Source organism: Athene noctua, chromosome 20 (genome assembly GCF_965140245.1).
Source record: "Athene noctua chromosome 20, bAthNoc1.hap1.1, whole genome shotgun sequence".
Lineage (NCBI taxonomy): Eukaryota > Metazoa > Chordata > Aves > Strigiformes > Strigidae > Athene > Athene noctua.
In genome coordinates, this window is record NC_134056.1 from 6,712,716 (window position 1) to 6,735,140 (window position 22,425).

General features: G+C 48.6%; 1 protein-coding gene across 1 annotated transcript; it reads left to right on the top strand.

Annotated features, from left to right (window-relative positions):
• Positions 1–78: 78 nt before the first annotated feature.
• Positions 79–21,719, top strand: ZER1 (zyg-11 related cell cycle regulator). Its single transcript, XM_074923467.1, has 16 exons — positions 79–237; positions 5,029–5,292; positions 6,160–6,310; positions 6,603–7,039; positions 8,597–8,773; positions 9,878–9,992; positions 10,509–10,655; positions 10,901–11,074; positions 12,064–12,279; positions 12,890–12,931; positions 13,279–13,398; positions 13,806–13,921; positions 14,028–14,216; positions 15,190–15,287; positions 15,679–15,781; positions 16,781–21,719. The coding sequence occupies exons 2-16, from the start codon at positions 5,135–5,137 to the stop codon at positions 16,836–16,838; spliced, it is 2,301 nt and encodes a 766-aa protein (XP_074779568.1). The 5' UTR covers positions 79–237; positions 5,029–5,134; the 3' UTR covers positions 16,839–21,719.
• Positions 21,720–22,425: the final 706 nt, after the last annotated feature.

Here is a 22,425-nt window from a genome sequence, read left to right on the forward strand (position 1 = left end):
GTTCCGGGCTGGCCGGTGTTTCCGGGGGGGTGGGGGGTGGGAAGCGGCGGCGTTTCCGGTGCGGGCGGCCCGGCTGGCGGAAGTGACGGCGGGGTTTGTTGACAGCGGAGGCCGCGGCGGGGGGAGCGGGCCCGAGGAGGACGCGGACCCCCTGCCCGCCCCGGGGAGCGGCGCCGGGACGAACCGGGATTCCCGCCGCCCCCCATTCCGCCGCCGCGGGCGGGGGCCTGGCGCCAGGTGAGTGCCGGCGTTCCCCCTCCTCAGTCCAACCCGCGGGGCTCGCCCTGCCCCGGGGCACCGGGCCTGCCCGCCGAGGAGGGTGGGAGGCAGCGCCGCCCCGAGCGGAGCCGCCGTCCCTGGCAGCGCCGGCCGGTACCCCCCGGCGAAGCCCCCGTCCCCTCCCCGGGACTCCCGGGAGCAGCCGGGCTCTGGGCCGCCGCAGCCCGTCCGGGAGGAGCCCCGGCGCTGCCGGGCGAGGTGACCTCTGAGTGCCCCGGGAACGGAAAGTCACCGCACGGAGCGGGGCCGGCGCCCCGTGTCGGGGGAGCGAGGGAGGGTTTGGGTTTGTGACCAGACCTGCCTCACGGGGCTGGCAGAGGCCGTCGCGGTCTCGCCGGGGAGCGGCAGCTCCCCGGGGTCCCCCTTGGGCGGGGGGTCTTTTGGAAAGCAAATCCACGGCAGAATCCAGTGATCCGAAGGAGCGTTTTTACTGCAGGCAGGCACAAAGATTAACACGGTTCCTGGCTAGCACGAGTCCTTTCATTTGCAATATCGGTCTCGGCAGGCTGACAAGTTTAGAAATTGCAGGCTTTGCTGGGCCACAGAATACTTCAATCTACTCCTGCTTCAGTTTCCCTGCTGTAAGGCAGGGATGGTGTTTCCCCGCACAAGCTGCGATGACCCATCAATTAATAAAACCAGAGTGATTTGCAGCTGCAAGATGCCAGCTAAAATGACAATGCAGTTTTCCTTCAAAATGTAACCTGTGCCAAGCTCTGCATTTACATTACATTTGTTATTCTGAAGTCGTCATAATCAGTTCACGTCTGTGCATATTGTTTGCCCTCTCCTTGGGCAAGTCCCTGATGTTGGAAAAGTCAGCTTTGCCAATCATTTTTGTAGCAACAGTATAAACGTTATGTTGTTGGTGTGGAGCCACGGTGAGTCAGGCTTGGCTTTGGGCAGTCGCCTGGAGAGAGAGAGAGAGACTGGAAGAGGAGATCAGTCTGAAGTCCAAGGTAGAGAATATTGGCATGGGGGGCCCCAGGAGTGCCAAGAGCGGTCTCAAGCCTCGCATGCCAGAGCTGCCTGAAATGCTGTAACAATACGGCTGTAGCCTACAAATAAGCAGTATTTGCCAAAGAGGCTGGCAGGGCCTGGAAGGCTGGTGATGGGGGAGAGCGAAGCTCCGTGTACTGCTGTTTCCTTTAGGTCTGTGCTGTTACTCCGCGGAGCAGGCTGCTGCTGGGCATACAGACTTTTACATGCCTGCTCCTGTGTCTCCAGGGGACTCGATTCCTTCATGTATTAAGATGGAAGCAAACCTATTAGAGAAATAAATTGAGAAAAATATTGGCAGCTGTAGTTCTAGTCACTTTTTGATTCCTGCACTTGAATTTTCGGCACGTTTCACATGTCGTGTCTTTGAGCCTTCAAAAACACACGTGCACTAGACAGCTCATTGCCCATCGTTGGAGAGAGCTGGTGACAGTCTGCTGGGCAGGCAACTTGCTGATCTGTTGCCTGTGGAAAGCTGCCTGAGGATAATGATTAGGCAAACGCTAATGATTTGTCAGCATCTATAGTTCATTTATTTTTATCAGCACACTGAGCTTATGACTAGAGACAATATTGATCAGTGCAGCTATTGACACTCTTACTTCCATCTCCCTCTGCCCAGGTGTCACGTCTTGAGTCTAAGTGAGGAGGGAGAGGTTAGCTTGTATCGTGTCCTCTACAAAAGGTCACAGCAGCAGCTCTGGGTGCTACTCAGATATCCATGATAAATCATGAGGATGAATGCTTTGCTTTGGTGTTATTTTCCTGAGGCAGTTTAACCACTTTTCTCTATATTAATATTTCTCTGTATTAATATTCTCTATATTAACCTTCTGTGTGGGATTTTGTTGGTGGATCACGGGGAGCTCAGAAGTTAAAGGCCCGCTGATATCTCCAGGGCTAGGATCAACCAGCCACATTGTGCTGGTCTCAGCAGAGGGGGAATAGAGGATTGTCAGAGCCACAGGAAGCCAGTCCTCGCCCTTTAGTGCTCTAAGCTGCTTGGACAAGTCCCAAGCACTAGCCCTTTCCAGCTGCACGTGATAATAGATTGTCAATGGGAATTTGTTTTCGAGTTCTCTGGCCATCAGTAGTAAACAGTGGAGGAACACTGGCTGCAGGGACCTCCTGTCTGACAGCTCAGGGGAGCTGGTAGGGATAGCAGAACACGTTTCCCAACTGCTTCAGATCTTCCTGTCGATCTTGCCTTTCTGGAAAGATTCTCTCAATCAAGCTTCTGGCAAAATCTGTGAGAGGGACTCGTTCTGGAGGTGAAGCGGGTTTGTCTCCAAAGCAGACACAGTGCAGAGCATGGGACAGCTTCCTCCCACCTGCATTTCTCACGGCCAGTGAGACGATACTCTGCACTCAGTGGCCATTTCATCCTTGACTTCTCTCCTGACTTCACTACAAAGGAGAGGGCTGGTGTATTATGCTTTTCCCTCTTTTTCCAAATTGAAGGCCCCCCCTTCTTAATCATTTTCATTGTAGCACGTGCATCTCAAAGGTGTCTGAGCTGTTGTGGCACTCTGGAAAAGCCACAGTTTTGTGTTACTGTGACCCCAGCTCAGGACACAGTAACCCAGAAGAACAGGCCTTTAAACTGTCTGCTCAGGCTGTTAAATACAATTTTCGTGATTGCTGAGTTTTGGGGTTGTTTGTTTTTCTCAGCATCTGCTTTTTCTTGGAGACCTTTTGCCTCTTGAGCCAAAACCAGCAGAGAACCTGTCTGAGATCCCCACTGAAAAGGCTGTTGAGAGTTGTAAGTCAGAACACAGTGGGTCAGAAGGAGTTTGGGATTGGAATGTGAATCCTGCCAGTTGCCTGCAGATACAATTCCCAAAGGTGCTTATAGGAAGGAGAAACTATAGATCAAATTCAAGTAAAGCCAAAAGGCGAGTCAAGTTCATCACCAGTGTCCACTTTTGGTTTTGTTCCCCTTACACTGGAACGAGGTTTGGCCCAGGGGGCCGAGGCCGGGGGTGGCCGTGCCGCAGGGGTGACCCAGCACGGCCGTTCCTCCGCGGCTCAGCGAGGAGCAGTTCTGCCGATCTCCGCTTGCTTTTGGAGAGGTTCCTTTCTGTCCTGGGTTAATTCCTTGGCCAGCTCTTTGTCCTCGGCACTGAAGCACACCCTCAGAAACAGAATTAATAAAACACAGAAGGAATGAAGAAAAGAGCTTTGATTTCCAACTTGTGCTGCCTTCATGTCTGCATGGAAATGCTCTCTGTGGCGCAGGGAGGGATCAGAAGGCCGGGAACCCAGGCTGCTGGGCAGGCTCAGGCACAGCTGGGCTCCTGTCACCCAGACAGACCATTTGGTGCCTGAATTCAAAAGGTTACCTCATCCACAGCCATAACTGATCTTCACACGGGTGTCATCACCCAGGCAGTGGCTGAACAGAGCATCTGAAGGGGGTGGAGGGAAAGTGCCTGATCCGCCCGGGGATAGCGATTAAGGTGAGGAAAGGGAATTAAACTCTTCTGTCTTGTCCTGATACTGCAGGAATGAAGGAAAGAGAGAGCACTGGAGGCTTTAGAGAAGCAGAGAGATGGAGACACAAACAAGTGTCCTGATCTTTGCAGCTGCAGGATAAAGATCAGAAACGGAATATAGTTAAGGACATTTTGCAACAACTTCCCCAGCAATGGCTGCTCAGCTGTGGCACAGAGAATAACAACTGACTCCGTAGCACTGGTGTTCTCACTGCCAACAGGGACATACTTGTTGATAAAACACAGGTTTTACCTAAAAATAAACATTTCAACACAATTTTTGTGTGTCCGTGGAAATATATGGAAGCATTCACATTGGTGTTGCTTCTAATGCAATTTGACTCTTTGAAAGTGAAATGGCATTGTTGGTCTTCAGTCACTTCTGCTAAACACCTCCAGGGCTCCAGCACAGCCTCCTTCAAGTGCCAGTGAGCCAGTCTTAATACTAGAGCCATGGGATTTTTTTTCAAATAAGAAAACAGACAGGAATAGCTTCCCCCGATTGTCTGCCCCACCCGTCCTTCTTTATCCTGTACTAAAAATGAAGAAGGGCAAAAGTGTTTTGCCTTTTTTCAGGTTAGTCACTCACACTTTGTGACAGGTTTGGAATGGTTTGGGTGAGTGCTCCCCATGTCCAGCACATGCACAAACCTTGCTTTACACTGCGCTCAAAGGGAAGCCAAACCAGTCTCTGTGTTTCCCTCTGGCTTCTGATCTGCTTCACGGTCTAGTTCAAGGACTTGCATGAAGCTTTGGCTTGGCACTACAGAGAAACATTCAGGTTGAACATGAAACTTCACTTGGAATGGTGACAAATAGAATTACAAGCACGAGATATGGGGCCACCAGTTCCCAATGGGGCCATACAAAGGATCGTCCCAACAGTCAATTTTCTGGTGGTTTATCTAACCCGCTCTGAAGGAAACCAAACAATGTGGCTTCTGCCACTTCCCTTTCAGAGGGCCTTTGTCAGCCAGATAACTCCTGCAATGAGGAAACATTTTCTTGCTGTGTAGCCCCATTTCCAAACACGTTTCATGTTAACTCACTCCTGCAGTGTCTCCTGGGGGTGGCGATACCAAGGAATTAAGGGCATACTGCCAGAGAGGCCAAAATGCTGCAGGTTCTTTTGAAGTCAGCAAGTGATGGGCTGTAAATACAACTGTCGACATCCTGCTGGTACAACAGCTTTGTGGGAACACTTGCTAATGTGCCTTTCTCAATGCATCTTTTTTTCCCCCCCTTCTGCTTATAGCTGTCCTGATGTCCCTGTAAATTCATCCTGGAACTTCATTTGAGGAGAGGATCTACTGAATCAAAAGCTTCCTTCTGCTCTTCCCCTTCCCATAACTTCCTTCAAGATGGCATCCGATAGCCCCGAGTCACTAATGACCTTGTGCACAGATTACTGCCTTCGCAACTTGGAGGGGACTCTCTGCTATCTACTGGACAATGAAACTCTCCGGCTCCATCCTGACATCTTCTTGCCAAGCGAGATTTGTGACAAACTTGTCAATGAGTACGTTTCAGGCTGTTGTCTGGTTTGGGAAGGAACCAGGAGCTCAGGGAAGGGGGAATATAGTTCTCTAAAAAGAGTGGTAGAAAAGGGAAGAAAAAAAAAATGGGGAAGAATTCACAGGGCTGTTTTCTTTTTTTTCCAGTTGATCCTCATACTGGAAACAAGGATTTGCATTAACTTCAGAAGGAAGCATCCCCAGGGGTTATTGTACTGCACTATATATCATTCTAGTTTCTGTGGAAATCACCATTTCCACATAGGTAAACCCAGAGTGAGAGAGTCCCTGCTTCTTCCAAGAACATCAGTAAGCAACAAAGGAGCTTTCCCATTTCCTGCCACTGAAGTATTACAACTCTCTCTCAAACCAGAAAAATGAGAGTGAAAAGTGCTAACAGATGTTAAATTTTAAGGCGGCTGCTGCTCCCATAGTTTTACAAAGCAACCTGTTTCCAGGGATTTCTATAATTTGGCTATCACAGTCTCTCTTGGCTGAATTCCTGCCCACAAAGCCTGGCAGAGAACTTTGGCCAGCTACTTTTCTGAAAGATGAAAAAAAACAAAATTACTAGTTTTAAACAGCTAGGAGAAAAAAAACAATCCTGGAGTCTGTGCCTGCCAGAATCCAGTTTGCTCACACACACATGACCTTGCACAAATCTTTGCCTGAGATTTTCCTCAGGAGCGTTAGTTCTGTGAGAGAAGAGGTAATAGGCCAGTTCCCATCACCCCAAAGGCTGTTGTGGATGATCAGGAGGGAGCCTGCATGTGCCTGTGTGCTTGGACACGTGTTCTCATAACCAGTGAAGGTGCTAGAGCTGTACCTGAGCCTTTGTGTCGTGCTCTGCTAACACCATTGCCCCAATACAGGTACGTGGAGCTGGTGAAGACGGACAGCAGCTTTGAACCCCACGAAAGCTTCTTCACCCTGTTCTCGGATCCCCGGAGCACCAGGCTAGCGCGGATCCACTTGCGGGAGCAGATTGTGCAGGACCAGGACCTGGAGGCCATCAGGAAGCAGGTGGTATTGCACAGACAGCCTCCAGCTGCCACTTTGCATAGCAGCATTGCTGCCTGGGCACCAGCTAGAATCCCAGAGATTCCCAAGACTCCATCCTTCACTGTCCAAATTTTCTTTAGGAGAACCTCAGCTTCTCCCTTCTCGACTCCCAGAGCCACTACAGGGAGCGGGATGGGGACACCGGTCAAGTTCAGCGATGTGGTCTCAGGCTGTCCCAGTGGGAGGTGGTGTAGCAAACAGGGTGGGCACTCTGCCTGTGAAATATTTCTAACTTTGATTTCCCATCTTCCAGGATCTTGTTGAGCTCTACCTGACTAACTGTGAGAAGCTGACAGCCAAGAGTCTGCAAACCTTGGTGAGCTTCAGCCACACGCTTATCTCCCTTAGCCTCTTTGGCTGCTGTAATATCTTTTACGAGGAGGAGAACCCCGGAGGCTGTGAAGATGACTGTTTGGTGAACCCCACTCGCCAGGTCTTGGTCAAAGACTTTACTTTTGAAGGCTTTAGCCGCTTGCGCTTCCTGAACCTGGGCCGCTTGATCGAAGGGGTAAACGTGGAGACGTTGCTTCGGCCTTTGGCCTCCCTCGCAGCTCTCGATCTCTCTGGGATCCAGCTGAATGATGTGGGATTTCTGACCCAGTGGAAGGACAGTCTGGTTTCCTTAGTGCTTTACAACATGGACCTTTCAGAGGAGCACATCCAAGTGATCGCACAGCTTCGCAAGCTCAGGTCAGCAGATCTGTTCTTCCTTGTTTATCCTTTTCCCACTGATAGGGAAAGGTCTTTTAGGAGTGGTCTGCTTGCCTGCTAACAGAGAGCCACCCACTGCTGGTTTCAAGTTCCAAACCTTCCTAAGAGCAGGCTCACTCTTGACTCACTGTATGTATCTGACATGTCTAAAGCCAGCCTGCGTTTTGCTTGCAGAAGGACACCACTTAGCAGAAACTCCCTCTTGGAAAGACAGAAAACAACACCCCCACCCCCAAAAACCACACACACCAAAAAAAGAAAAAAAACAAAACCCCAAACAAAACCAACCACTCCCCCCGAGCCAAACAAAAAGCTGAGTGCCTGAAAGACAGCCAAAAAATTACTAGAGATGCGTGCATAAACTAACGTAGCAATAATCACACTGTGAAACTCAGTCCTCCAAACCACTTGTCAAACAGGAATGTCCAAAGTTTAAGCCTGGCTCTGAGGTAAAACTAGGAAAAACTCAGAGCTCAGGCTGTCGACTCGCCGTGCTCTGTGGAAGCACCCTGTGCACGGATGGTGCAGCCAAGGCAACAAACAGTGTCAATAAATAGGCCCTCCCGACCTAACAGTGTTGACAGTGAAATGACTTCCTGAAACACAGTTGAGACAATTGCTATTCAAACTGCACAGTGGTATCAGGAAAGGGATCCAGGACTTTCCAAGCCAAAGAGAAGGGCTGTACTAGTCCCACAAAGGATGCTTTGCTATGGCTTTAGTATCATCTCTACTGACTGCAGACACTAGGGGGTACCACGTTAACGTACGACCTGGAGTCTCGGGGAACATCTTGGATAACATTTTCTAAATCCAACTACTTTTAACTCCCAGTGACTTGCAATGAAACTTGGTCTACAACAGGTAGAAGACACTTTGAGTGGGATGTTGGCTGCCGTCTTGGGCAGTTTAGAGAAGTCTCTCTCAAGGGTCTTGGCAGGCAAGAGCAGCCCCTGTCCTGTGAGGGATCCCACCTGCCCATGGCGATGGGTCAGTTTGTCCCACCACTCCCTTAACACCAGGGTTTCCCCAAAGCTTAAGCATTTAATTACCTGAATGAAATTAGGGCGGTGTAGTAGCCTGGGGTAGAAAAAAAAAACAAGATTGGGGAAGCAGACAAAAATCTCATGTAGCTTAATTTGTGGGATGAGGCAGCATACATTTCTGGGGATGCAAAGGTCCTCCGATGCGTCTTAATCACCAGGCAGAAATGCTCAGGTGGCTGCTGTGATGGAGCTTGGGAAAGACCGTTCCTGAGCCTGGAGCAACTCCCTTTGTGATGTGTGGCCAAGTGATTCATTCACTGTGCTCTGTTCTAAGCAGACCTCTACCAGATACCTGTGTGCTTCAGTTACACACAGGGCCAGATCCTGCTGCCAGATCCTACAGAACCACATTCCTGTATCTTGTGAAGGAAATAATACAAAAATAAATACAAATTAATAATCACACTTGGCTTCTCATCTTCCTCTGGGATTGAGGCAGAAGCCACAGCTAATGTTTTCCAGGCTCTGAGACACTCTCTGTCATTTGCAGGCACTTGGATATCTCCCGAGACCATCTGTCCAGTTATTACAAATTCAAGCTGACCCGGCGGGTTCTAAACCTGTTTGTGGAAAACTTGGTAAACCTCACTTCGCTCGATATCTCAGGGCACACCATGCTGGAGAACTGCACTATCCCAAGCATGGAGGAGAAGATGGGCCAGACAAGGTAAGGAAAAGGCAGTTACTGCGGTCTGCTTGGATGGATTCATCTTTGGCTGTATTAAGAACAGTTCCCTCTAAGTTTCTAAATTCTATAAGTCTAATTAATACTGAAAAGGATACAACTGTTGCTAATTTCTCCTGATGGTAAAGACTGGTGTGGGAATTAGCTGAGGTATGTGACGCATGTAAGGACTTTTGAGAGTAATAAAGAATTCATCCTATCTGCCTGCCATACAAATCTGAAGAAATATTTCGGTTCTTTTCCACACACATTCTTACAGGGATCTCTTGCAGTGGTTTATATTTTTTCTGAAAGGACTCCAAAGCCTTTTACACATTTTCTGCATGGAACATTCTTACCCTCACTGAAATCCAGGCTTTTCTGAGACAGAACATTGCTACACTGAGTCAATACATCAGTGTTCATAGAAGGGCTGAGTGTTTTAGGAACTTAGAATCTAAAGACATATTTTCAGATTTGACCTGGGTACTGGGCAGATCAACCTTTGAAAATCCTGGTGCACCTCAGAGGGGCATACCTAGGGGTCTGGTTTTCTAGATCAGCCCAGAATTCTCCCCTCCTATTCCCTGAGCACTTACTGAACAAAAGCAAACAAGTGGGACAGTACTGGCTCCTTTTCTCCAGAGCTGGTGAAAAAATACTGGCTCTTGGTCAGTAAGGAACGTGACAGCAAAGCTAGTGTTTTTGCATGATCAGAAGCAGACTCGTGTGTCTGTCAGATGACATGCAGTCCAGTTTGGAAATACTTTGGTTCAGTGAAATCCACAGCCCTTTTCTAGGAGGAAATTCACCCCAGCTAGCGAATTTCCAGGACAAATTCTGCCTGAGAAAGCTGCATTCTGTCTGCGTGAATTCTTACTGCTCTTTCTGTTCAGCACATTTAGCCCTTCACTCAGGATCACCCCGGATGGATGTTTAGCGTTACGTTTAGGAGAAGCAGGCTAACGTACAACTGAAGCGTGGCTATTACCACTCTAGTTACGAAGCAGCATGGTCAGAGTGAATGGAGAGCTGATAGCTCTCTCTGTGGCAGGGGACACCTGAAGAAACACAGTACCAACATGAGAAATCTCTCTTTTTCCTCAGCATTGAGCCAGCAAAGAGCAGCATTGCTCCCTTCCGGGGTCTGAAACGACCGCTCCAGTTCTTGGGCCTTTTTGAAACATCTCTCTGCCGTCTGACACATATTCCAGCCTACAAGGTAACGAGGTCACGAGAATATTGGCAGTAGGTACTTGGTAGAAGTTAAAAGAACGTGAAAATTACTGGCTGCCAGCAGAGTGGAGTTCTTAGGGTGTGACAACTGAGCTCTGAGCTTTCAATAGCTACTTGATAATGCAGGAAAACTATCAGATGGCAGGACCTGTAACCCACATGGTTTTTACAAGGGTTAAAAAACATGCCTCAGAGAAGGTTCTGGAAAAAACTATCTTGGCTGAAGGACCATGATGCCTGTGGCTACAAGAAAAGGATTTAAGGAAAGAAAAGGAATCTTACTTGTGAATGACATCTTCCTGCCTCAAAGGTGCCATTTCTTGTCCCTCCGGGCTGAGAGGTGATTCAACCTCTTTGCTGTCATCCTGGGCCTAATCCTACCAGCAGGGCAGAGGGAAATTGTACCCTTTGACTTTCCAGATGTACCCTCAGCATTCCCTTCTCACAGTGGTTTTCCTCTTTCATCATTTCCTCCCTGACTCTTTTTGTTCCTCCACGCCAGGTGAGTGGAGACAAGAACGAAGAGCAAGTCCTGAATGCCATCGAGGCTTACACTGAGCACCGGCCAGAAATCACTTCCCGGGCCATCAACCTCCTCTTTGACATTGCCCGTATCGAACGCTGCAGCCAGCTGCTGCGAGCCCTTCAGGTAAGCCCCAGGTTTAGCATTTACCTCACCATGAGAAGGGGAATTGTGCAGTCCCAGTGTTGCTTCACCCTGGGACGCCACATCAGGCCATTCTAGAGGAAGTTCCAGTAGCGCAGTGGATCTGGGTACCTTCCTTTCATAAGCACGTTCCTGCAATGCCTGGGCCACACGTTCCTTGCAGGCTTGTAACAGTCACTCCAAGACCTCAGTCAGTGGCACTGAAGCTTCATGTTGCTCCTCTGCAGCTGGTGATCACAGCCCTCAAGTGCCACAAGGATGACAAAAACATCCAGGTGACCGGCAGCGCGGCGCTCTTCTACTTGACCAACTCCGAGTACCGCATGGAGCAGAGCGTGAAGCTGCGGCGCCAGGTCATCCAGGTGGTGCTCAACGGCATGGAGGCCTACCAGGAAGTCACAGTAAGAGCTGCTCGGCCTCCTTCAGCTCCCCCTCTCCCTGTATTAAGTTTTTAGCCTGGTGTTAGCATCTGGGTCTTCTAAACCTCTAGGACATGAGCCAAGGCAGACACCAGAGAAGCTGTTGCTCAGATCTGCTCCTTGCAGTGATGGGGATTAGCACAGAATCATCTGGGTTGGAAAAGCCCTTGAAGCTCCTCCAGTCCAACCATGAACCTCACCCTGACCGTTCCCAAGCCCACCAGATCCCTCAGCGCTGGCTCAGCCCGACTCTTCAGCCCCTCCAGGGATGGAGACTCCCCCCTGCCCTGGGCAGCCCATTCCAACGCCCAACAGCCCCTTCTGCACAGAAATCCTTCCTCAGAGCCAGCCTGACCCTGCCCTGGGCAGCTTGAGGCCATTCCCTCTTGTCCTGGTGTTTGTTTTTTGGTTCAAGACTCATCCCCCCTCTCTGCACCCTCCTGTCAGGGAGTTGCAGAGGGCCAGGAGGTCTCCCCTCAGCCTCCTCTTCTCTAGATTAAACAGTAATCCACGTGATGTTTCCCAGAACAAGGGGAAGAAAGTGATGATATCAAGGCACCTTTTTATCTGATGGTAGTGGTCAGAGGGTGTATACAACACACAGCACTGACTGTGGAGTAAGAAGGGTGTGGGCACTGGGGGTGTTGAGTCAATGGGAAGAAACATCCCAGTTCACTGTACTGGAAGGGAGCTGACATTATGGTGCCACTGGGTTGCAGAATGGTGACTGCTGTGTAGAAAGATTTCAGGCAGCAAGGAACTGGCTTGGAAAGTGATGGGCCTTGGGAGATTGTGTCTCCCTGTGATGGGGAGAGAGAAGAGGGTGCTGACCGAGCCTGGCTAAAGCACAGTGCTAGATAGGAGGGATACAGAAATATTAGTGCTCACAATCAAGCAAGAAGATGGTTTCAGTACCAAGGGTCTATGCTTTTGTAGCCACTTGGCTCAGTGTTTGCTTCCTTCTGACCCAGGTACAGCGAAACTGCTGCCTGACCCTGTGTAACTTCAGCATTCCTGAGGAGCTGGAGTTCCAGTACCGCCGAGTCAACGAGCTGCTGCTGAACATCCTCAACCAGAGCCGGCAGGATGAGTCCATCCAGCGCATCGCTGTGCACCTCTGTAACGCTCTGGTCTGCCAGGTGGACAACGATCACAAAGAAGCTGTGGGCAAGATGGGGTTTGTCATGGTTGGTATGGTCCCAAGGTGTCTACTTATCCTTAACCCAGGCTAGCACAGTTCCCTTGCAGGAGTGCACCAGACAGTGATCCAACCTCGCAGCGTCACAGGAGGGAATTAGTGTCCTAACCAGGCTGTCCTTTCCCAGGGCCCATCCCTCCATGTGACGCCTCCTACTGACTTACCAGCACTGGAGGCCATGAGCTTAGAGGTACAACTGGTACCAGCTTGTGACTGGCTCCTTCTGCATCTCCCCGAGTTCGCATCAGCTTCCCAGCTCATGTCAACCCCTCTCCCTCACCTTTTCAAAGAGCTGCAGAGGCCGCTGCTTTGGTGCGATGTACCATGTTCCAGACTCGCTCCTACAGAGCAAAACTACTTGACTGCAAACTCAACAGCTCAGGGAACTGTGACATGCTTCAGCTCTGTCAATACGTGCAACATTGAGCATAACCCAGTCCCACTGGTTTAGAGAAAGAGATAACAAGTAGGTTCTCTGCGGAGGATCAGAGCTGCATACGCCTGCATTGGCCATAGCCAGCCCTGCAGTACTACAGCAGTTAGTTTTGGCACTGTGATTCTTGAACCATTTTTCATTCTTCCCCTTCCTCTGCCCACAGACAATGCTAAAGTTGATTCAGAAGAAGTTGGCTGATAAAACGGTGAGTGTTTCCCCCCGAAAATACATACATAGAGTATCTTCTCTTCAGTCTGACTTAGGCATGGAGATCAGTCTAGAGTGCCAGCTCAGCTTCTCTAACAAATACAAGACATCTCAGCTGATGCGGCAAAATTTCCTGTCCCAGGGTGAGGGCTAGGGAAATGTGATGGGGAGGCAAAAAATATTAAACAAAAAACCCACTTGCTGACAAACTGAAAGTGAATAACAAAGTTTTCTTACCTCTGGAGCCATGTAGGGTGATAGCAGAGAGAAAACACAAGTGGTTGGTTTGCACTGGGCTCCCACGTTAGCAAAACTGTTTCTGTCCCTTTGTCTGTGGCTCTGCAGTGTGACCAGGTGATGGAGTTCTCCTGGAGTGCTCTCTGGAACATCACTGATGAGACCCCTGATAACTGCGAGATGTTCCTTAACTACAGCGGCATGAAACTGTTCTTGGAGTGCTTGAAAGTAAGTATGTCTGGTCTCCTCTAGAGGATGCAGGTGCCCAGGCAGGATCCCTGGCTGTGCTAATCCATAAGCAGCACTTCCTATGTCACACAAACAGAAAAGAAAAAGCTTGCATGTTTTCTTCTTTGTCACATCCATCCATGCAACAAGCAGAACAAAGAAACTTGGACCCAACACATCTTCCTCTTTCCCCATCCTGTATGCAATCCTCCCTAAGTAGAACAGCAGTGAATAGTGGGTCCTGGCCTTAATTCTCTCCCATCACATGTGTCTAACACTAGAGATCCCAGTTGGGATCTACCAAAAGTATTCAGCCTTTCTAAATGTGCTGTATATTCCCCAGTGTTGCTTGTTGTCAGCATCACCACAGCCCTGTGATTGTGTAATCCTGTTGTTTGCTTGCTTAGGAGTTCCCAGAGAAACAGGAGCTGCATCGCAACATGCTGGGCCTCCTGGGCAATGTCGCAGAGGTGAAGGAGCTCCGCCCACAGCTCATGACCTCCCAGTTCATCAGTGTGTTCAGGTGAGTGCCTGGGGCAGGGGGAGTGCTCTGGTGCTTCTGAATCACCTGGAGACTTTTAAACCTTTGGTGCGTGGGCACCTCTAAATGATCTCTTCTCCCTCGGCAGCAACCTGCTGGAGAGCAAAGCAGATGGGATTGAGGTATCCTATAACGCCTGCGGTGTGCTCTCCCACATCATGTTTGATGGTCCGGAGGCTTGGGGTATATGTGAGCCCCACCGAGAGGAAGTTGTAAAGAGGATGTGGGCAGCCATCCAGAGCTGGGATATCAACTCCAGGAGGAATATCAATTACAGGTGAGGAACAGGAAAGTTTGTCCCACTCACCTAGGAGTCAGGATTATCACAGGAAGCGAGCACCAGCAGAGAGAAGGGAAGAGGTACAGCTCAGCATGGAGGCTCTGTTCAGAGTAAAGGAGAAACATCCTCCTTTAGGACGTATTCTTTAGTGATGGTTTTACATCTTCCTTTGAAACATGTTACACAGGCTGCTGAAATGAGACACCTTGCCTGGCAATCCCTATGGGAGAAGTGTGGGGGCTCAACAGAATTTCTCCTGCATGTTTCTGGTGAAATGGTGTAGTTCAGGAGACCCGCGGTCTGACTATGCTGGCCTGCCTAAGCATTTTCCTCTGAGACTGCTGTCCTTTGCACTTCCTTAAATCCGATTGCTTCTGGGAGTCACGTGGATTGCCGTAACTTTTGCTTTTCTCTGGGGGATATTTCAACACAGTTCCCAGAAATCCCTTCAAGGGTTAATACAACTGGTGGAATCCTCCTGTAAGAGGGTATCAGGTACAGTGTATTCCCTTAGTGCCTGACAGGCATCCAGAACGAATGGCATTCCAGTGCCTGAGCTACAGTACAGACACATCGTTGTTGTCAGAAGAATCACAGCCACCACTGCACGTGAGCAGCCACCTTCAGCTCCGTATCATTTTGCTTTCACCCCTCTGCAGACAGATCAGGGCTGCTGGGTTTCAGCTGTCATGAGGAAATGACTGACAGAGGATGGAAATCGGTTCTTGGACTCGGTTGCATTCGTTGCAGCTTTTTATCTGGGCAGCACGTTTCTGCTGAAGTGGTAGGGCCTGTAAGCCTGCCAGTATTGCCGTGTGACACAGACTGCTTGATGCCAGAATCTTTGATGTGCCAACGGATTTACTGCTATGGCATCTGTGAGCACGGAGTTTGTGCGGCTTTGAGTGGCAAAGGTGCTGAAAGAAGCAGCTCTTGGATTTCTAACAACTTCTCCAATATTTCCATGCAGGTCATTTGAACCAATCCTTCGACTTCTTCCACAAGGGATCTCCCCAGTCAGCCAGCACTGGGCTACCTGGGCACTGTATAACCTGGTCTCTGTCTACCGTAAGTTCCCTTTTCAAAATCACATCCACTGAGCTGTAAAAGTTGAGGGTGTAGATCTGGGCTCCTCAGCTGAAAAAGTTCCCAGCTCAGCTGTGTAGGTAGAGAGAACATTCCTTGAATGAGGCAGGAATGTCCAGGCAGCGCAGCCAAACAAAAAACAATGAGACGTAGTGTGTGGGAAATTCCTTCAGTGTTTGGCTCCTTCTGGCCGTGCTCTGACGTTGTCAGCCCTTTTGTGGCTGTTTTCCCAGGCAGGGCACCCTTAGCAGGCTGGCTCCACGAGGAAAGTTCTGTGGCTTCTCAGGCCACGGGCTCCTCCTTCCCCTCCTGCCACCCTTTATAGCGCTCCTGTGAAGATTCACAAAGACCTGTTTTATTCTTTTCTCTGCAGCTGACAAGTACTGCCCGCTGCTGATCAAAGAAGGTGGGATTCCCCTTCTGAAGGACATGATTAAAATGGCCTCGGCACGGCAAGAGACCAAGGAAATGGCCCGGTAGGACACTAATGCACTATCATCAAACAGTCAGTTCAGCTTTAGTTCAGTTTTTATTCTTCTACATCAAGTAAGGCTCCCAAAGCAAGGCCTGTACTGATGTGTACAAGGGGTGAACACAGGAGAAGAGCAGGAAAAAAAGGATGAAAACAGACTAGAGAGGCATTTATAGGTGGGCAATACACACAGGTCATTCAGGGGTGATGGATGCCGGGAAAATTGGTCATAGAAGTGGCTTCTTGGGACAGGGAAGCCACATGGCTAATTGCATCTCTTATGCTGATAGTCTCCAGGCATCACTATTCTCCATCCTTGTAGGGGCTCCCTGTCTCCAGAATCAGTAAAATTGCTGACTGAACAGTTAAAATGAGAGGATTTTAAAAAAAACTGGGGAGAGTCCATCAGCTTTGTGAGCTTCCCCACGGCGTTTTGTTAGGCGACCTCCCTTCGGAGTCGTTCTGTCAGAGCTGCAGCTTCTGATCGTTGGCAAAGTGCAAGCTGAAAATTCATCCCTGCAGGAGGAACCTGAAGGGGAGGCAGAGATCGGCGGGGAACAGGGAGCGTGAGGGGGCAGCTAGAGGGGACTCTGGGCCAGGCAGATGGCGTGTGGCGACGGGGCAGCGCGGGAATGGTGAAGGAGCAGGAAAAGCAGGGGCAGGACAGCAGGGGGCAGCGACAGACACGTGTGTGTGTGTCTGTCTGTCTGTCTGCTGGTGCCAAAGTCACCCGAGGAGTCGGATATGGGGGTGATGCATGAACAGGCACAGATCTGGCCCTACACTAACAGGACTCAAAATTCCGCGGGGAGAAACTCTGAGCTCTGAAGCTGCTTTTGACACAAATACCAGAGGATGCCCATCTCAGAAGAGACTGCGGGCTGCAAGCAGGGTAGTTACATAGAGACCAAGCTGTTGGACAGTTCTTATGTCGCTGTCCCGCAAGTGTCATGCAATAAGCTTTAAACTAAACCCTCTCTCCTTGTCCTTGTTTTATCCATAGGAAAGTTATAGAGCACTGCAGTAACTTTAAGGAGGAGAACATGGACACTTCCAGATAGAGGCAATCATCTAATGCCTCTTGCCAGCACTGTATCCAGCTTCTCTCTAATTCACTGTATATAGGGAGGACTCTTTCTTACCAACTCGCCTGTTGGAAGGAAACTTTATGTGTGTGTGTGAGACCCTCAGTAGATGAAGGTGAACAGGGGAGGGGGGAGGGACTTTTTGCACAACAAAATGCTTTCCTTAAATTAGTGGACTTTTTTTTTGTTATGAAGTTTCAGGTTGAAGTTCTGTGTGTATGATTTCTGTATAAAAAGAAAACAAAAAAACAAAGACAACTACATTATGTATCTTTTAACCTTTTTATTTTAGACCACACAGAGAGCCTCAAATGATCATGAGCTTGAAGAACTAGTTGTGTGATCGCTAGTGTGACATTTTTATTTCCCACTTTTTAGAAAATTCCCTTTTGCTGTATTGCATGAGGTCCTGTAATGTCTGCAAGAACACCAGTCCTGAACCAGTATTGGCTGCTCAATGGGGTTACAGGCAGTGATGAGTTAGTTATTTGGTTAGAGAGGTTGGGGGACACAATACCAGAGTTAGACCAAAAGGACTGACCTTTTTTTGTGGTATTTGTAAATGGAAGAAATGAAAAAGAAAGATCTTTTAAGTCAATTCAATCCTTAAATAAAGGGTTTTTTATAGGAGACTCACAGTAATGGAAGCATTGCGTACTGTACGTGGGTCATTTGGAAGTGAGACATTCCCCTTAAAGTCAAGAGGTCTGGTTTGTCCCCTTTGGTGGTACAGGAGGATCTGCCGCCCACCCAGCCTCGGGTGGGTGACCAGTAAGAACAGTTACACATCCTTGCCCGCACAGAGCTTTTCTCTCTAAGGGAGCCTGTGCAACAAGGAACGAGGTTTGTTCACAAAGGGCTACACACCTTTATTCCAGTCCTTCACCTTTTTTAGTTCTGTTTCATGGGGAAGGGCTCCAAAGGCCAGAGAGGTGTTTCCCCTCTGCGTCATAAGCTCCACCAGGCCCCAGTCCAGAGCAACTTGTACCACTTGTGCAAGTCCCAGCCGTGGACTGGAGCTGTTCGGCTCTTTCTCAGCCTGCACCAGTGCCAGCCATGCTCAGTGGCCAAGTAATGCCCCTTTGTAGGAAGCTCACTGCAGGACAAGTGCTGTGACTGGAGGTGCTGAAGTCCTCTCCTTAGACTGGGCAAGCTCCAAGCACCCTTTGGAGGGCGATCCCAGGAAACAGCACCTCTTGTTCCAGCCCAGCGTCTTTCCCTCTTCCAGGAAGCAGAAGGCCCTGTTCTCTGACTCCCACTAGCACCTACCAGCACAGTCCTGCCTGCATCAGCAGCGTTACTCCAGTTTACACGACGTAGGTGAGAGGAGTCCCGCTAAGGTGGTCTTCACCTGTAAGATCTAGGCCTATAAAGGCTCAAGAAGCCCAAGGCCAAGGTTTGCCTCGCAGCCAGGTGCTCAGCACACAGTGTGCAGTCCACGCTTCCAGCCCTGCGCTCGCCACCATTCCCAAATCTTCCCTTAGAAGGGATTCAGGAAAGATTTTTATGTCTGGTAGTGGTAAGAGGAGACTACGGCCATGTGAGCTGGGACATTGCAGGCCTCTGAGCACCGTAACCCTTGCTGCTCCCTTCCCTTGTATACATTGCTCTCAGATTTGACTCGCTGCTATGAGGTTCTTCTAATGCTCAGAGTTAATGTTGTCATTGCTGAGCACATTATAGACAGATCCTAGATACACAAACTGACACTTTAAATGACAGAACACAGCTGCCCTGGAGAGGTTTACTTTTTCTGCCAATATGGTGTTACTCAATGTTTTTATTTTTTCCTTTTTAACCATACGTCATTTGTTTTGATATTGTGAGATCTGTACTTTTTTTCTTTTAAGTATTTTTCAAACTTATATATATTTTTGTGTCACTTTTGAATTGTTTTCATATGGTTTGCAAAACTTGATGAATTATACTTTTTTTGCAGTCGTTTGATTGAAATGTATTTCTCTCTCTCTCTCTTATTCCTGTTCCCTAAGAATTTGTGTCCCTATGAGCTCTGAGACAGGGAAGCTTATTTCAAGATCTGTTTTCTGTATAACATTTGCTAATCTTCCTTCTAGATGCAAAACTAAGAGAGGCTGCAAATGCTGCCAGCCAGCCCCGGTGCATTAGGGGAGTCAGGCTTTGCTGGTTCCATTCTCCATTTAGCGCTGCTGTCCTTTAGAAGTTGTTTCTCGTCACAGTGCCACCCACTAGGCTTCCTTCCTTTCTAATGCCCATATAGTGAAAGTTCCTGCTGCAAAAATCTTGACTCATGTGACAGAGCACTCAAGATTCTGACTGTGTTGGCAAGGTGGGAGCGGAGCAGAAGGGGCCACATCTCAGATGTGAGAGGTGTCAGAAACCCACGTCCCCAGAGCGCAGCTGCCACGCTGGGGAGACAGCTGGAGCTCAGCAGCTCCCGTCTCGGCTCGAGCAGAGCTCAGCCTTGCACTGTAATCAGAGACAAACAATCGGGCTTTAGCTGAGGTTTGGGCACAACTGCATCGAGGTTAATGACCAGCGATGGCTTGGTTCCATCCGCCTCACGACCCCAGAGGTTTAGGTTTTTCAAACCAGTGCCCCTGTAAGTTCAGCTGTTGCTGAACTGTCACCTGCTGCCAGCAGGGCCACAGCATCCCAAACTAACACCATCTGAGCTGCACTGAACCTTGGTTTCATACTGTAAATGTAACCTCTGTCCTCACCGTTCACAAGCTCCACCTGAGCCTGAAGCAGGCTAAAAAGATTCCAAATTCCCAGGAACGCAGGGATAAACGGCGTCAGGCCAGCCTGCCAGAAGAGCTTAGCTTACCAAAATCTGTCACTGGTCCCAGGGGGAAGGGGGGAACTATAACGGGTCTGTTACAGCTAACTACATGTAAGAGTTTGAGTCAGGCCACCAGCAAGGTAAATCCCTGAGACAGCCTTTTAAAAGAAAGAGCATCCCTGTTAAAGTAACGTGAGCTTTGGCTACAAGCTTCAATGTCTTCAAGCCAACAAACTTTATGAGCTGAAAAATAGCATTTACTTTCAGTAAGGAGCAAAAGAGAGGAAGGTATCCGCTGAACACCTGAGTGTAATCCAGAAATTCCTGGAGTTGGGAGTTTGAAACTAGGCTGTACCTCGGATTCCCCAACTGAAACAGCAGGAGTTGTTGCACCCCAGGCAGAGTGCACGTACCGTGGCCTGAAAGCAGCTTTTGGAGGCAAAGAGGAGTTAACAAATTGCTGCCATAGACCCAGCCCTCGGGTCAGAACAGGATAGTTGTCTGCTGCCATCATACCAATATTCTGTAAAGGAGGGGAGGGCAAAGTAGCTGATTTTTTATGAAGGTCTAACGTAAAAGGGGAAGTTGGATACCCTGAAATGCTTGATTGTTACAGAGAAGCATTTCAGGCCTTTCAGCTTTGCTGGAGCAAAGGAACAAACCACGAGACTTCAACTTCCCACGGAATTACAGAGCAAACGACTAACTGTGCCCAGAAAACTAGAACAGGGTTCTATCTGTCAAATGAAAATCCAGCTGGAGAGAAGTTCATAGTGTGTAAACATATGGTAGAGGGGCTCCTTGGGCTCTGGAGCTGTTGTCCCATTCAGACTGTTATTCAAGTTTTCACTACTACATTGCTTTTAATATTCAAAAGCTTGGCAAGCAGAGCACGAACACAACTCAGTAGTTCTCTGCAGGCTGTGCCAACAAAGGAACCCTCTACCTTTAGACTGTATGTCGCTTCCTTCCTGGCTGGAGGATGCGTTGCCAGTCAGTGGCCCAAGTCAGTGATACATGCAGGGTGCCAGGTGTCTGCCATTTTCTCTGGAATAGATAAGAGAGCAAATTGGTGGGCAACTTACCACAAGTGCTTCCATTTTACAAGGTCTGTGGGAGGAACTGCTTATGCAGATTGGCATCTACTTGTGTGATGCTTAACACCCAGCAGCACCAGACTTTCTCATCTAGATCAAGCCAAGAAAGTTTAGCACTGATATTTGTGGCAATTAGTAACATTGCAGATAATTCATCTGCCCCATCTACACGATGGCTGCTGTTAACCTACACCTACCTACTGGCTGAAATGATTATCTGCTCAGCACTGAATCCTACCCAGCTCGTCACCTTGGTTGGGCTGCAGTCACTCTGGTCTCTGCACAAGATGAGTGGGAAGAAAAGTCTTGGAGCTGTGAGCCTGTTCCCCTCTCATCACTTGAAGAAGGCAATTAATTACCAGTAGAGCGAGAGCTACAGGGGCACTGCATTCAGGCACTACACAGAAAAGATGTTTTCTTGAGACTGTTTAGGGAGGAGCCTGCTACAGCTCAGGTGTTAGAGGGTAACTTGTGCTGGAAAAAGAGAATCAAAAGTAGGGAAACAGCTGGTCTCCAAGACAACCGTGCGTATGAAGCACGGAGGGTAATGGTGGTCAGGAATGGATGAAAGCAACATGGGGGCTGGATGAGAAGACAGCACTTAGAAAAAGGAATGAGGGAGATTTGCTGCTGAACTGAAACATTTCTGCTCTAGCAGACTATATTTTGATTTCATACAATTGTCACTGATTCTCTCTGTAATTCTTTTCTTGTCTAAAAAAAGTTTTTAAGCTAACCAAATATGTATTTCCTTGTTTTGCTTAATGAAAATAACCTCAGTTATAATGAGCAAGCGTCTGCTTTTACTCTGTCCATTGACCTGCCTAATGTTGAGAGGCCTGGTTCAAATGTTTGTACATGGTGAAACCAAGCAAAAAAAAAAAAAAAAAAAAAAAAAAGCACAACTGTTGCTTCCTTACAATTCTGAATGAATTAACTTTTCTGTTGTATCCATTGGATACCCGCTGTGTATTAAACCTAGTGCTTAACAATGTCTTCTTCCTTTGGTCTATGAATGTGGTTTATTTAGGTACATTACTAGTCCATTTGCTGTCATATATTTCATTAAAAATGAAAGGAACTGCCATGTGTTGATGATGCAGTTCAGTGGCTTTTCCTTTCATCACTCTGAGGGATACAATAGTGTTTGTCAATAGAAAAGAGGCGTGGAGGAAGAGCGTATTGTTATAAAATTATGTGAGAGGAGACAAAAAAATCAGAACAATATTTGACTGTACAGATTGCATCTGAACTCTGTAACGGATCTGCGGCTTGCATTCCACAGCCTAAGCTTTGTAAGTGGGCAGAAGCTGAGTACTGAAGAAAAGACTCCAGCTTAAAACAGTTGATCTGCTTTAAGGCCAGCGTGACTTTCTTCTTAAGACCTCAGTCCTGCAAGGGTTCGGCTGCCAGTTAATTCACTGTAATCCACTGGTCATTGTAAACTCTCCAAAGGATCAGACTCCAGGTGGCTGAAGTAGGAGGAGGAATCATGTGAAGCTGCACTGCCTCTAGGAAGCTGAAAATGTACCGTGTTGTAAGAGTACAGAGGCTTACCTTCCAGCAGCATGAAATTCCTAGCTGGAATGCTGTAAGAATCTAGATTCTCTGCTCAGAAACTTGTTAACAGAGACTTTCTGGAACTAAGCCTAATTTCAACTAGTCATTTAGGTTGAAACCCTTGAGACAGAGATAAGCTCTG

Coding starts and splice junctions, on each gene's coding strand:
- ZER1 (XM_074923467.1), top strand. CDS start 5,135: ATGGCATCCGATAGCCCCGAGTCACTAATGACCTTGTGCACAGATTAC. Junction 13,399..13,805: donor TGTTCTTGGAGTGCTTGAAA/GTAAGTATGTCT, acceptor TTGCTTGCTTAG/GAGTTCCCAGAGAAACAGGA. Junction 15,782..16,780: donor GAGACCAAGGAAATGGCCCG/GTAGGACACTAA, acceptor TTTTATCCATAG/GAAAGTTATAGAGCACTGCA.